Raw genomic sequence first — 14,941 nt, forward strand, 5'->3', positions numbered from 1 at the left:
ACGCATGAATTATCTCAGTACAGTCTGTGCTGCTTAGAGTGTAGGATAGAAACTTATTTAGACGATGATGAGGACAAATATTCTGGATGGTGTCCGTTACCTTAAAGCTTGTGTGATGTTCCAGTATTTGCATTTTCATTTGTTGTCTTTTTATATCCCTTCGAAATGCATCAGAAGTTCAGGCAACACACAAACACAAACTGTTTCACCGTTTGAGTCACAGAAAATGTAATCCCTCCACTGTCTCTCTTACCCAACAGGTGGCAGTGAAAGTGACAGAGGCCCGAGCAGGTACGTGGGATCAGATGAACTTTTTGGTACAAATGTTAAAATTACAGTGGACATTTTTAGAAAATTGCATTTCCATTAGCATAAGAGTTAACATGAGCGTTTTCATGCAATTTGACAAGCTCAGTGCAGAACAAAGCATTGCCACCTGCCTTTTTTCGACACTGCATTCTGTCCAATGCATGTCAAACCTGCAACACTTTATCAGACACACTGCTTTTCTGGCTGCTACCACAGCTGCGCTTCTAATGCTACTCTTACTTAAATACATCAGTACATATTGATTAGATTTAATTTGTTTAAAACTTTGACTCCTTCCCTATTTTCTCTCTTTGCTTGTAATGAGAAGAAATTAGACTATAAAGCAGCACATTCTTAGTTAGGATTTTGCCATCTTCTAATGTTGCACCTGTGCGTCGATATTATGACAAGATAAGTTATCCAAAGAAGCAAAGGTGTGTTGATTAAGCCATGTTGTAATTCTGTCTTCAGTGAGGACCTCATACAGTTACAGGTGCATCTTAGTTTGAATTAGGGCTGTTAATCGATTCAAATATTTAATCGTGATTAATAATTAATCACACATTTTGTTCAAAATGTACCTTAAAGGGAGATTTGTCAAGTATTTAACACTCTTATCAACATGGGAGTGTATGATTGCTTTAAGCAAATGTATGTATCTATTTATGAAATCAATTATGAACACAAAACGATGACAAATATTGTCCAAAAACCCTCACAGGTACTGCATTTAGCATAAAAAAATGCTCAAATCATTACATTGCTGTCAGCTGTCAGTGTGCTGACTTGACTATGACTTGCCCCAAAATGCATGTGATTATCATGAAGTGGGCATATCTGTAAAGAGGAGAATTGTGGGTACCCATAGAACCCATTTTCATTCACATATGAAGTCAGAGGTCAAGCGACCCCTTTGAAAATGGCCATGCCAGTTTTTCCTCGCCAAACTTTAGCATAAGTTTGGAGCGTTATTTATCCTTCTTCGCAACAAGCTACTATGACGTGGTTGTACCAATGGATTCTTAGTTTCATATGATGCCAGTATCTTCACTGAACTGAGCCGCTACAACCTAAAAAAACGCAAGTTGCGTTAATACGTTAAAGAAATTAGTGGTGTTAAAACAAATTTGCGTTAACGCTTTATTAACCCATTAACTTTGACAGCCCTAGTTTGAATATTTGAGTTTAAAGGTGTACTTAATGGTGTCATTTTCTGAGAAATCTATTCTCCATCATGTAGTAATTCATGATTTCTGAATGATTTCTATACTGCATGTCTACTGCACTGCTACCTGCAGTAAATCCAATTTTCTTTTTTCTTCCTCAGAAATGATCCAAGATGCTCTTGTGCAGAACGGAGAAAACAATGCAACAGGATGGGGTGGGTATGGAGTTGACTCCAGTGTTATAAAATGCACACAGACATACACCACAATATTCTCATAAAGCTCAGGCGCGGAGTGCCAAAACCCCAGTTATCCAGAAATAAATCCTGCACACGTTAAATCACATCTATATTCTTTATGAAGTCAACATCTCTCTCATCACTTTGAACCTGAAAACATCTTACCTTATTGTTAATTCTTAGCTACAGTAATCACCATCTTACCCCAACCCCTCAGAGACCATGAAATCCCCTATAGGAATATGTGTCTGTATGCACTGTATATACTGATCTTAAGACATTTGCATTATAAAGGAAGGAGGGGCGCAGGCATACCCATACTTCACAAAAAGTTCATACATGCTGTGATTAATATTCACGCATGTTAAATAAGATTGTGCATACATATTTATGCTAACACGCACTGAGGTGCATAACTTTTAGAGGTCACCCGATACATGGACAGATACTCAAGCTACTGAAGCGGACAGGAGTATTTAAATCATCCACGGTCTATAATTCAGACTGCAGAATCTATATTTGCATCTAATGCATGCTCTTTATTCTGATGCTAGTTCATCTGCCGTCTTGTGTCTAACTTCGTCATTAAATGTTGTCTCCCATCTGTCACGACGTAGCCTTAAAATGCTTGTAATATTTTAGTTTTCTCTCTTTTTTTTACTTCTTTTGATGTGTTTTGTAGCTTGTCTTTTGTCACGATGGTACAAATATCCACTTACGTTGATTGTTACATTCTGCTCTGTAACCAATAGAAGCCTTCCTTCATTAGTATACACTTCATGGCCTGTAGCTAAAACAGATCTACCTTTTATTAGCTTCTGCATTTTATAATAGAGCAGAGGTGAATGACTTTTCATTAAGATTCATAGATGGCCTTTTGTTAACAGCATTACAATACCTGAATTAGCTGTATTGAGTTGCAAAAGCAGCCTCTAATTGCAATCAAAGTCACGGTGCGTCTACTCTGTCTACAATGAGAGCTAATAATCAGGGTTAATGTCAGTGTGGAATATTGATTGCAACACTCAACATCATCTAAATGCATGAAGAGCAATACCTTTTCTAATGAATACAATTGCACAGATATCTCCTCCTTTACTCACAGTGATATTTATTCGATGTTTTGTCTTCAGAGACAACTGAAGATGAAGTGCAGACAAACCTAGGCGCGCTACTGGATGAAACTGCAGCTGTCCTAACCAATGGCGGAGGACACTTTGAAGCAGACACCAATCACGACACTCAGTCCGCCACCAACGGACTCATTGGAGCCTCTGAAGGTGTTATTAGCATGAAATGGGAGCCAGGGTTGAGCCTGGGTGCTTCTGAGGCAGAGCCTGGTCAGGTTCCAAATGTCAACATTAATGAGGAGGAGGAAGAAGAAGGGACTGTGGTGATGAGAGCAGAACGTGTGATCGTCACAGATGAAGGGGATGATATACCTGAGGATGTTACACGCCGGGAAGATCAGCAGGAGACCGCACAGTCAGAGGAAACCCCTCTGCCGCACCAAGAAGCGGGCCAAGAGGGAGGGGAGGCTGTGAAGGGGGTAATAACAACAGAAGCAGCTCCGGAAGCGTTCACACAGCCAGAGAAGAGTGAGGCAACCAAAAACAGTGCAGACACACAAACAGCAACTGGAGATGGAGACGTGCAGGGTGGCGTGGACACAAACGGAGATGGAGAGACAAAATCTGAAGGACGGGACAAAGAATCGGAAGACCCAACCCAAACTGTGCAGGTGCAGTCCCCAGCCAATGCCCTAGGGGGCACTGCAGTGGCTTCAGTGCCAGTCTACTCTGAGGCCCAACTCTCCACTCTCACCCCCGAGCTAGAGGCTGAGGGTGAAGCTGCAGCGTCGCCAGAGGGAGCTGAGGCAGCAGTAAAAGCCCAAGACCTTGCCACGCTGCCTGGACAGTTCCAGGAGGTGCCCCTGGCTGAACCCCGGGAGAACCGGAGGACAGAGGCAAGGCCGGGGGAGCGGGAACCCCTTCTGTCGCAGGCCAAAACCCCCGACACCCAAGCAGCAGAGCCGGCAGCAGCTACCAGCACAGAGACACACAGCCTGACCAGGGCGAGCCAGGGAGAGGAGACCGGGGCGCCCAAACACAAAGCCTGCATGTGCTGCTCCGTCATGTAAACTGCCCTCTCTGTACATTGACGTCCTCTCCCGCCTTCTTCAGTCTGTCTCTCTGCTCTTCAATTCATAACACACTCCTTCCCTCGTCTCTTTTGTTTTACGCACCCATCCTTTTTCAAATCAGTCCACAAACTACTTCCTTTTCCTCACCCTACTCTCCGCCCTCATACATCTTGAAACGTCCTCATCCCACTCTTGAGTTTTGATACTCCGAGAGGAAGCGAGCTCTCTTCAACGCGAAGACAAGGGGGGAGGTGTGGACTGGACTCGTCAGTGTTTAAGTGCCTCGAGGAGCTCTCTACCCAGAACAAAATTTTTAATTTCTCTTCTCACACAATGTGGACCAAAATATGAGATGTTTTATTTTTTACACTGTTGGAGTTTGATTTTTTTTTCCTGGTTAACAGATGAGCCATAGGATCATAAAACCCACATATTAAATGCAGTTAAGCAAATACACTAAAGATGTATTATTTTAAACTGTTGTATCTACATGTATAATTCATTGGGTAATTTTCATAATCTAAATATGAGATTTAACGTCCAAAGATTTGCAGAGTTTCAGAGAGGATATTCTTCTAATTTAATGACTTTAAAGCTGAATTATTTTATTGATTTTTTTTTTTGTCTTTTATTAGAGATTCTTTTAATCCAACTATGGGGCCTGAACATTTTTATTCGCTGTAATACAGGTTTTGACAATACACAGACTAATAGTATGAAATGGTCTAATTTATAAACAACAGCGCGCACCACTGAATATTTTGTGGGACGTTGTCAGTTTTAAAAGAGAGATTATTTTACCTGAAAGTAAGAATTTTGTATTTTTACCAGATGTGCTTTTTTTGAAAGAGGGGCTCCAGAGCTCCTGACATAGCTCAGTGGTGCATGGATGTACACACATGTGGAATTGAGAGATGTCAGCTTTTGAAATGATTGATGAATGGTTTAATGATTAAACTGACATTTGTGATACACTGCTTGATGTACTTGATGTTCATCCAGCATTTCTGTTCCTCAAACAGTGGATGTGTCCCAAAGCAACCACATTGCTTCATGAAAAATCAACACACTGGATAATGTTTTACCATTTGTTTCATAATGTTATTTATTTCTCATTCCTAAACCAGGGACAACTGGTTTAAGGCAGCTGTCTGTCATGAGTGGGGGCCTATAGTCCCCCTCAGACAACCGGTATTTCTCAATCCATGCAGCTTTAGTTGTGCTAAACGTCTCCCTGAAGGGAACAGGATCCATCTATGAGACATTCTGCAGATCACAGGGACCGAACATGAGATGATGTGCCTGGTGTTCCCTGCAACAAGTCTCAAAAATCCCCCACTTACGCAAGTACATGGAACTTGTCAAAGCTGCCTGAGGTCCCAGCAGAGTCTCTAGCTGCCCTCGTGGTAGTTCCATGGCTAACAGCACAGTCATCTCAAGGGCCAAACCAAAGCCTGTGTTGTTGGGGAAAAGGGATGCAGCGATGGTCCCTGTAACTGTGAGAATGAGTCCTGCTGAGCTGAGAGCTCCCAGGGGGGGTCCTGTCCAACAGCAATGGGATTACAGAGAAACCATTGCATGAGGAGCCAGTACCTTTTTGATATATTTTTAAAAAACATGAATTCAATGTGTTTAAATGTTTACTTTTCTTCAGTGAACTAAAAAGAATTTCTTCATACTAGAGTTTCTAAGAAACTGAGAACACAAGAACCAGATTTTGGTGCCTGTATTTGCAGATGACACATTTGTACAGCATAAAAATCAATGAATCTAAGGGGGCAGATTGTGTGTATAGTGTTGCAAAGATGATACTGGCGTTTTTCGCTGTTGAGTTGGCGAAGGCGGGAGAAAATGTCCTTCGCTCATTCAAAAGCAAATAACAACTCATCCTAATAAACAAACATTGGAAAAACAATGTCAGATATTGCAGAACTTGAACTTTCCGACACAAATTTCGCCATGAAAATTAAAAATTTTAGTTGAAAACCACAGTGAGAGTGAGTTGAGGTAGACAATGATTTTAACATTGTGCGGTTATATTTTATAATGATTTCAACAAACGCAATGCACATGTTGAAGTTGTAGCTCTTAATGATAGCCAATAAGATTCAATTACAATATCTGAGTTACAGTGAACTCACTCCAATATTCCATGTAAGACGAGTTACAAAAGAATAAATGATCAGTCTCCAAATTATTCTTATTTTACTATCGCAGAACACACAGGTAGACTTTGCTCTCAGTATTGTGAAACTGGATTTTTCTGATGCAACTATAAAATCAGACGAGAGTCTTTAACGGCACCACTTTCAGACAGACGCTGCTGTTCCGCTGAGGCTAAATGTACAGGCGTTTGATTTCAACATACAGAGACATGTTTGCTGTGTTCGCCATCGCTCTCCTCTGCTTGGTGTCTGTGAGCCGTGCAGCTCCTCTGGACTGTAAAGACCTGACTGAGCCTTTGGATCAAGTGGATCCTCGTGACATGGAGGGCAGATGGTCTTTGGTTGCAGACAGTATGAAAATCATTGAATCTGCAGAGCCACATCAACACATCGACAGCATAGCTGTTGATTTCTTCAACACGACGTACACCCAAGCCAATCGTTATGGTGACCATTGCCACTATAGTTCACGTGAGGTCTCTATAAAGGGGCCTAACTTTCACTTCGACGTTGGGCATATGGCTAACTTCACCGGGACCATATTCAATACGTCCTGTCCAGACTGTGTGATGCTGAGCTTCAACGTGGAGTCACCAAATTTTAAGTTGATGGAATTGTGCCTGTTCAGCAGGAGGAGGGAGGTGGAACAGAAGGAGTTGGAGGAGTTCAGAGCTCAGGTGGAGTGTCTGAACATGCCTAAACATGTTGTGATGGATCCTACCAAAGAGCTTTGTCCAATCCGGTCCCCTCGCAGCTGAGCAGACTGAGGAGAAAACAGAGGATCCAAAGGCTTTGGGACACTTTGGTACATGATATCTGTTCACAGTGTCAATAAAATAGATGTCGATATAATATACAGTGTCTGTGATTACTTTTATGGTAAAAAGTGAATGTGAGATTTCATGAATAATCAGAAAAACTCTCCCACTGTGATCATAAGGCGCTTTTACTTGCAAGTACAACAGTAAACAATCATACAGTATTATGTTTCAGGTTCACAGAAAGACGGATGAACTGCTTGGTCAGCCACACTCAGTTCATCCCCTGCATGCTAATCTATGTGAGCGACAATAACCAACTTAAAAATTCTTAATTAAAGGTGAAATATGTCTTCCTTAATGACATATCCTCAAATAAATCCAGTGGAAGGAAGCTCATTTGCTAATCTCCAAACAAATCCTATCCTACTGATATGTTTGATATAATAAAAATGTGTTGTGAAAATATTCTTGATGCAACCACTTCAGATGTAACCAAATGAAAATGTGATTAAAAAATAAATTAATTTACACTCCCTTAGTGTATTGGCTTTATCTTCACTCACCAATAATTTAATTTTCTAATATGTTTCAAATTCAATCTGTGCAGTTTCAATACTTACACTCCTTGTGAGGGTTCACAACAAAGCAGATAATACAGTTTAGCAAACAAAGTACGGGTAATAAGTATATACTGTCTTCTTGTTTAGTTTGGCTTGATAAAAACTTCAGTTTTCGAAAAAACATTTTATTTCACAGCAGGCCCTTTCATGTAAAACACTTCGGCATGTCACAGTAGGAAAAGCACAGGTGTAAATCTTATGATTTCAGCACATACTGTTTGCTTGTGTGTCCTTAATTTCCAGAAATGTATCTCACTTTGGGAATAAAGAATGATGAATATCAAATTGGAAAGCACATTTTACCTGACAGGTCTTATTCAGTTTGAATAGTTATATATATATTGTATGCTGGCACTAATCTCCAGACTTTAACATCTAAGAACTTAGCAGTATGCAAGTTTTTAATAGTGCTTTTTTTATGCCTTCCCATCCTCAAATGTGTATTCATCGCAATACATTTTCTAAAATATTACAAGAAAACTACTGGTGTTCCAGCACTGAATATGTACAGAACTTCAAGTCAGGATGAATACAAACATTATAATGTTTTTCCACCCTCATTTTATTTGATTAACAATATGTGTGAGTCAGACTGTGAACCCAGTAAACATCCAGAGTAAACTATGAGTAATACATCAACTGTCTCTTTATTTTGCAATCACTAAATCCACAGGTGGATAAGGGACTATAAAACCAGCAAAGCCTCTTTAACAGACACATTTTCAGTCAGACACCGCAGTGCAACTGAGACGTGATATAAATATCCGACAACAAGACAACAGACGGAGAGATGTTTGCTGTATTTGCAACAGTTCTGTGCTTGGCGTCTTTGAGCCATTCAGCTCCTCTGGCCTGTGAAGACCTGCTCCGGCCTTTGGCTCAACTGGATCCTGGTCATCTGCAGGGAAGGTGGGCTTTCGTTGCAGGCGGTCTGAATGACAGCGCAGCTGCGGACGTCTTAAAAGCAAGACTCAGTGTAACTATTGATCTCCACAATGGTTCATTCACCCAAGCCAACCGTAATGCTGACCAGTGCCAATATCATTCCCACAACTTCTCAATCGAAGGCCAGACCGTTACGCTCAAAGTGAGGGGCTTTAACTTTACCGGGACCTTCGTCCATACGTCCTGTCAAGACTGTATGGCGTTGAGGTTGGACCTTGTAGCACTAAAATACGAGTCGGTAGACTTGTACCTGTTCAGCAGGAGCAGGGCAGTGGAGCAGAAAGACATGGAGGAGTTCCGAGCTCAGGTGGAGTGTCTGAAACTGCCGCCACCTGTCGTAATGGATGGAACCCAGGAACTTTGTCCGGAGCAGACTGACAGCGAACCAGCAGCCGAAACTGAGGAGAAAACAGAGTGACAAGAGGCTTAAGAGACTTTGATTCATGGTGTCTGTTCACACAAAGTAAATAAATGTTAATGCATTTCAATTTTATTCCATCAGTGAAAAATAAATGATTTTAGAAAACATGGATTCCTGTTGTCTGGGGTAATTGAGATAAAACAATAATAATAAAGCCTCCTGCGGTGTAGCTAAATGATAACAAAATGATCACTACTATATCTTTATTACAACGCTGAAAACCTCAAATTTCACTTGCACATGCAATATTAGATACCTACTCTATTTAGCATACAGATGTTTCAGCTTTCCAGAAACACAGATTGGTATGTATTATGAAAATATTCTTGATGCAGCCACCAGTCACAGTTGTCACTGAATGAACAATTTCAAGGATAAAACTACAAATTTAGTGATACTCTTATATTTCATCTATAACTCATGTATTTACACATTTCAATCACAGAAATAGGTATTAACGTAACAGAATATTGATTCATATTTGATCAGCTCTGCCTAGTTTGACCATTTGGTCGGAGTTCACAAGTGATTTACAGCTGCCTCTATGATCAATTCATGGGCTTATTTCCCTCAATGTGTGTGAATGTTTCAGATTATGCGCACATCTTTTATCTAGAATTAAATTAGATTTTGTCAAGGTTTCTCCAAAATATTCCATCATTTCACAATCAACAGAATCAACAGGCAGAGACGGGACTTTGCCCTCTGGCATCAACAGTGTTGCAAAACTGGAGGTTTCTGATCCAACTAAGTATATTTGTACACACCGTGGGCGACAGCAGAGAGTAAACATCCTTTCCACTACCTTCATGCATGTACAATATAACCATTTATATGATTTTAGTATACTGATAGATGTGTCTCAGGCAGCTCAATGTGAATGAAGGAAAATTTCAAATCTAAAAAGCAAATTTGACCTGTCAAAATCTATTATTATTCTATTCAGTTTGAAGCAGTTAATATATCTATTGCTCCATACTTTAACGACAAGTTGGTTGCAATATGCCAAACAATTAAAGTCCTCCAAAGATCCTCCACTCAGATGTGTATTGATCACATTAAGTTAACTAAATCAGAAAATGAGTGTGTGCAGCTTGCATTCACAGACAACCTACTGTTATATCTACTACTACTAGTTTTCCATTACAAATATTCATTTTACAGAACTTCAATCCAGGAGAAAAAGATAACAAAACAGTTTATCCAAGTGTACTATTAGTATACTTCTTGAACTTCTTAAACTTAAAATAAGAGAGTATACATTCAGTTTATAAAAGTTTACTTGGCTTATACTGACAAGTATACAGAAAAGTCTAAGTATACTTGGTTTATACTTGTACTTAATCGTTTAATAGAGGTATACTTAAAAAAAGTATAACTAAGTATTCTTGTCTTATAGGCCTATAAAGGTCAACTTGGCTTGTGGTCGTGCTCACTTTTTGATACAAATACAGTTTGTAAACGGATGTTGTGTAATAAATTTACTTCAATTCATAAAGAATTCTTTATGTTTTTACATTCTCCCGTCACCATGGAGGCATTTAATCATCACAAAACACAGAGTCAAATAGCAAAAGGAGCAAGTCTCTTTATGTAATACATAAATCATTGGCTAAGTACTATAAGTTAAAGAATATAAAATGTACTTTCATAGACTTAAAAGTAGGCTACAAGTATATAAAAGTATACTTGCAAAACTATTAAACTAGTATCCGAGTAAGGGTTAAATCAGCTGCAACTGGAGCAATAATATGTATATTATTGTCCTCAAAAGAGTGTCCCTTGTCCTTCAGGTGTAGATAGACTGCTGAGTCTAAACCTGAGGAGTTGGCCCGTCTGTTTAGTGGTTGTTTGGTTTCACCAATGTACAAATCTGTGCACTCCTCACTGCATTGGACTGCGTACATCAAGTTACTCTGCTTGTGTTTGGGTGTGCGGTCCTTAAGGTGGACCAGTTTCTGTCTGAGGGTGTTACTGGGCTTAAAAGACACAGGGATGCGGTGTTTGTTAAAAATCCTCCTTAAACTAGTAGTTTCCTGAGAGTACTTTAAAGTGTACTTTCATAAACTAAAAAGTGGGTATATAACTAGTAAACTAACCGTATATACCTATTCACTTGTACTATAGTTCATAGTATGGTTGCAGTGCAAAAGACAACTTAGATGTAAACTAGTTGTGTATTCAAAGTATACTATTCGTACACTTAAAAGTATATTTTATAAACTAAAAAGTGGGAAAATTTAGTCCTAAAAAGTATTAAAGTAGTACACTTACAAGTATTCTACTAGTGCATTGATATTAGTATATTTACTACATAAAGTATACCTGGGGTAACTTGAATATTAAGTATACTTGAACTATAGTGCAACGTTACCACAGATAAGAGAGAGCCAACTAGTAAACAAAAGATGACTCAAAACGTTATATCATTTCACAGTCACAGAATCAACAGGTGAAAAGGGGACTTTGCTCGCTGGTATTTTCAGTATTGTGAAACTGGAGGTTTCTGAAACAACTATAACTAGCTAGACCTCTTCACCATCCACATTCTCTGTTTAACACAACAGTGACCGACAATACAAACAATACAATATGTTTTTTGCTGCGGTCACTCTTCTCTGTTTGGTGTGTGTGAGCCATTCAGCTCCTCTGTCCTGTGAAGACCTGGTCCGGCCGGTGGATCGACTGGATCTTCGTCATATGGAGGGAAGATGGGCTCTAGTTGCAGGCAGTGTGAGCCATCTCCCGTACCTGGAGCGATTCAAACTAAGAGACAGTGCCGCCATAAAGGTCTCCAGCAACACCAGTGACACTCACATGTCCTACTCTCGCGGCATCCGTTTAGATAACAAGTGCCTGTATAAGTCCTACAACATCACCCTGGAAGGTAGCAGCTTCACCTATGATGGGAGAGATAAAAGCAACCTCACAGCAAACTTCGTCCACACATCCTGCCCAGACTGCATGCTGATGCGCATGGACTTGGAGTCGGCGAAGCGGCAGCATTTCTACCTGTTCAGCAGGAGGAGGGAGGTGGAGCAGAAGGAGATGGAGGAGTTCAGGGCTCAGGTGGAGTGTCTGAACATGCCTCCACCTGTCGTGAAGGATCCTACCAAGGAGCTTTGTCCAGAGGAGCCGGCCGGAGATCCAGCAGCTCAAACTGAAGAGGAAACAGAGGGACAAAACAACTGAGAGACAGTGAAAAGATCCCATAGTGTTGATAATGTGTATATCAATGGATGTTTTGTAGTAATGTTAAATTGCTTTTATCTTTTGTACGCTTCTAAATAAAACAACATCAACATGGCTCTATGAAAAAGACTGGATTTGACTGTTTTTCTCTGTTGTGTTATTAACATGTGATACAGGAGAAGTTATGAAACCATCACATCTGTAGTTCTTACTTTTAAACTGGAAATAAAATAGTTTTTTAAGATGCAACTTTTGGAAAGTTTTTCAGCTCCTTTGAAGATACTTTGCTGATTTTGACTTGCAATATGATAATCACTGAGTTTATTCATCCGTCAGACATGCTGTAGCCTCCATAACATAACTGAGTGTCACAAAAGGATAGTGCTGCAGGGATTGCACTCTTCATTAGAGAAACAGAGATAATTCACAGGATACATGAATGACATTTTGGTAAGGAAAAAAGCCAGTTTACTTTACTTGGTGTTGGTTTGGAAAAGGCTCGGAAACAGCTAATCCATTAGCTAAAGCAATGAGTCCAAACAGGTGTGTGTACACACTCACCGGCCACTTTATTAGGCACACCTGTTCAATTGCTTGTTAACACAAATAGCTAATCAGCCAATAACATGGCAGCAACTCAATGCATTTAGGCATCTAGACGTGGTGAAGACGACTTGCTGAAGTTCAAACAGAGCATCAGAATGGGGAAGAAAGGGGATTTAAGTGACTTTGAACGTGGCATGGTTGTTGGTGCCAAACGGGCTGGTCTGAGTATTTCAAAAACTGCTGATCTACTGGGATTTTCACGCACAACCATCTCTAGGGTTTACAGAGAATGGTCCGAAAAAGAGAAAATATCCAGTGAGCGGCAGTTGTGTGGACGGAAATGCTTTGTTGATGTCAGAGGTCAGAGGAGAATGGGCAGAGTGGTTCGAGATGATAGAAAGGCAACAGTAACTCAAATAACCACTCGTTACAACCAAGGTATGCAGAATACCATCTCTGAACGCACAACACGTCGAACCTTGAAGCAGATGGGCTACAGCAGCAGAAGACCACCCGGTACTAGCAAGGTGTACCTTAATAAAGTGGCCGGTGAGTGTATAGCTACTGAAAGGCTGATTGGACAAATGATTTTCAGATGTGAAGACAACTGCTTGACGGAGAGGGATAAGCAGGGAATGACAGGAGAAGTTCAGCTGATGAATGGCAGAAAACATGCAAAATAAAGCTGTCGTCACGACAGACCTCAAGTTTAAAACATATTTGAAATTAAATTTGAAAGCTTCAGTAGGCAGAATATTTTTGGCATCATTAGGCAAAAATTTCATAATAACCTTTCAGCATATTGTAATTCAAGTGTTCTGAGAGATAAATAGACTTCTGCACCTCCTCATAGCTGTTTTCAGGCTTTAAAAAATCTCCAGCCTCGGCCTGGGTCTCATTCACATGAATAGAGGAAGGTAAATAACTCTGGATTCGGCCCAATGGTGCAAAAAGTTGCAAATTCTTTTTGGGCCCAATAGCATCACGTGACGGACACAGAAGTTGTAATACTGCAATTTGGCCACTACGAAAATTGGCATCGACGACCAGTGCTCCTCCTGGGGGCTTGATTAGGAGCACCTAATTAATACAGAGGCACATGATTATTTTCAGATTACCTGTGTCATGCATTACTGTCAGGATACAGTGACTGTTTTATAAAATGTTTTATTAAAAAACATCTTTTAATCATATTTGCTCCAATTCTACCCACTGCAGCTTTAATCCAAGAAAAGTAAAAACACCAAAATAATGGTTTTCTTGCATTAATAACAGCATTTCCTGCAGGTAAGACTGAGCCAACGAGTAAACCTCCAGTGTAAACATTCAAAAGTCACAATAACATTATTTCACAATCACAGAAATCCACAGGTGAAATAGGGACTTTGCTCTCTGGTGTTTTCAGTATTGTGAAACTGGAGGTTTCTTAAATAACTATAAAAATCAGAAAACCACTATATTATTTATACTATAGATGCAACTGAGACCATAATTATCCCAAGAACACATGATTTCAGCATATAGAGACATGTTTGCTGTGGGTGCCATCACTCTCCTCTGCATGGTGTGTGTGAGCCATTCAGCTCCTCTGGCCTGTGAGGACCTGGTCCGACCGTTAGATCACCTGGATCCTCGTCATTTGGAGGGCAGATGGGCTTTAGTTGCAGGCAGTCTGAGTCATCTACCATTCATGGAGCGGTTAAGACGTAGAGACAGTGCCACCGCTACCTTCTCCAGCAACACCAGTGAAACCAACATCGCCTTGAGTCGCAGCATGCGTTTAGATGACAAGTGCCACTATCATTTCCCCAACATCTCCCTGGAAGGCAGCAGCTTCACCTTTGACGATGGCAACGTCACCACCACCTTCATCCACACATCCTGTCGTGACTGCATACTGATGAGCTTTGATGTAGAGTCGGGGAAGCGGCAGCATTTCTACCTGTACAGCAGGAGGAGGGAGCTGGAGCAGAAGGAGATGGAGGAGTTCAGGGCTCAGGTGGAGTGTCTGAACATGCCTCCACCTGCTGTCATGGATCCTTCCAAGGAGCTTTGTCCGGAGGAGACGGCCGGCGATCCAGCAGCTCAAACTGAAGAGAAAAAAGAGGGACAGAAAGACTGAAAGACATTTAGAAGATAAAGTGACATTTAAAGTAGAGTTTAAAGTTAAATCTAAAAGTTAAATTTACCTCTACACCATTCTAGTTTTGGAATTTCAATCATTTCAATAATTAAATGGATCTGAACAAACATGATTTTCAATTTATTCAAAGTTTTATCAATATGTATGCTTGCATGTTGGCACACATAATGCTCAATACCACCATTGTTTGTGCAAGTTGAAAGCCAGATACTCTGTATGCAAAGTGGAGATTTTGATAGTCTCTTTATTTTGTGTTCTCTGGCTTAGATGTTTTCATCACATAAAATACCA

The 14,941-nt window shown here is 40.4% G+C and overlaps 2 protein-coding genes across 4 annotated transcripts in view; both read left to right on the forward strand.

The window, feature by feature from the left end:
• The window catches only part of palm3 (paralemmin 3), a 41,247-nt gene extending 34,373 nt beyond the window's left edge, over positions 1-6,874 (forward strand). For all 3 annotated transcript variants that reach the window (XM_074630433.1, XM_074630434.1, XM_074630432.1), the window contains 3 exons: positions 261-291; positions 1,637-1,690; positions 2,848-6,874. In XM_074630433.1, coding sequence (XP_074486534.1) covers positions 261-291; positions 1,637-1,690; positions 2,848-3,854 — 1,092 coding nt within the window. In that variant the 3' untranslated portion in view covers positions 3,855-6,874. The remainder of the gene's footprint in view (positions 1-260; positions 292-1,636; positions 1,691-2,847) is intronic.
• A 7,081-nt stretch (positions 6,875-13,955) lies between these two features.
• Positions 13,956-14,757, forward strand: LOC141764821 (uncharacterized). The gene has a single exon (XM_074630435.1). It carries the CDS (start codon positions 14,015-14,017, stop codon positions 14,627-14,629), a length of 615 nt encoding a protein of 204 aa, XP_074486536.1. The 5' UTR covers positions 13,956-14,014; the 3' UTR covers positions 14,630-14,757.
• Positions 14,758-14,941: the final 184 nt, after the last annotated feature.

Source organism: Sebastes fasciatus, chromosome 3, assembly GCF_043250625.1.
Source record: "Sebastes fasciatus isolate fSebFas1 chromosome 3, fSebFas1.pri, whole genome shotgun sequence".
Taxonomy (NCBI): domain Eukaryota; kingdom Metazoa; phylum Chordata; class Actinopteri; order Perciformes; family Sebastidae; genus Sebastes; species Sebastes fasciatus.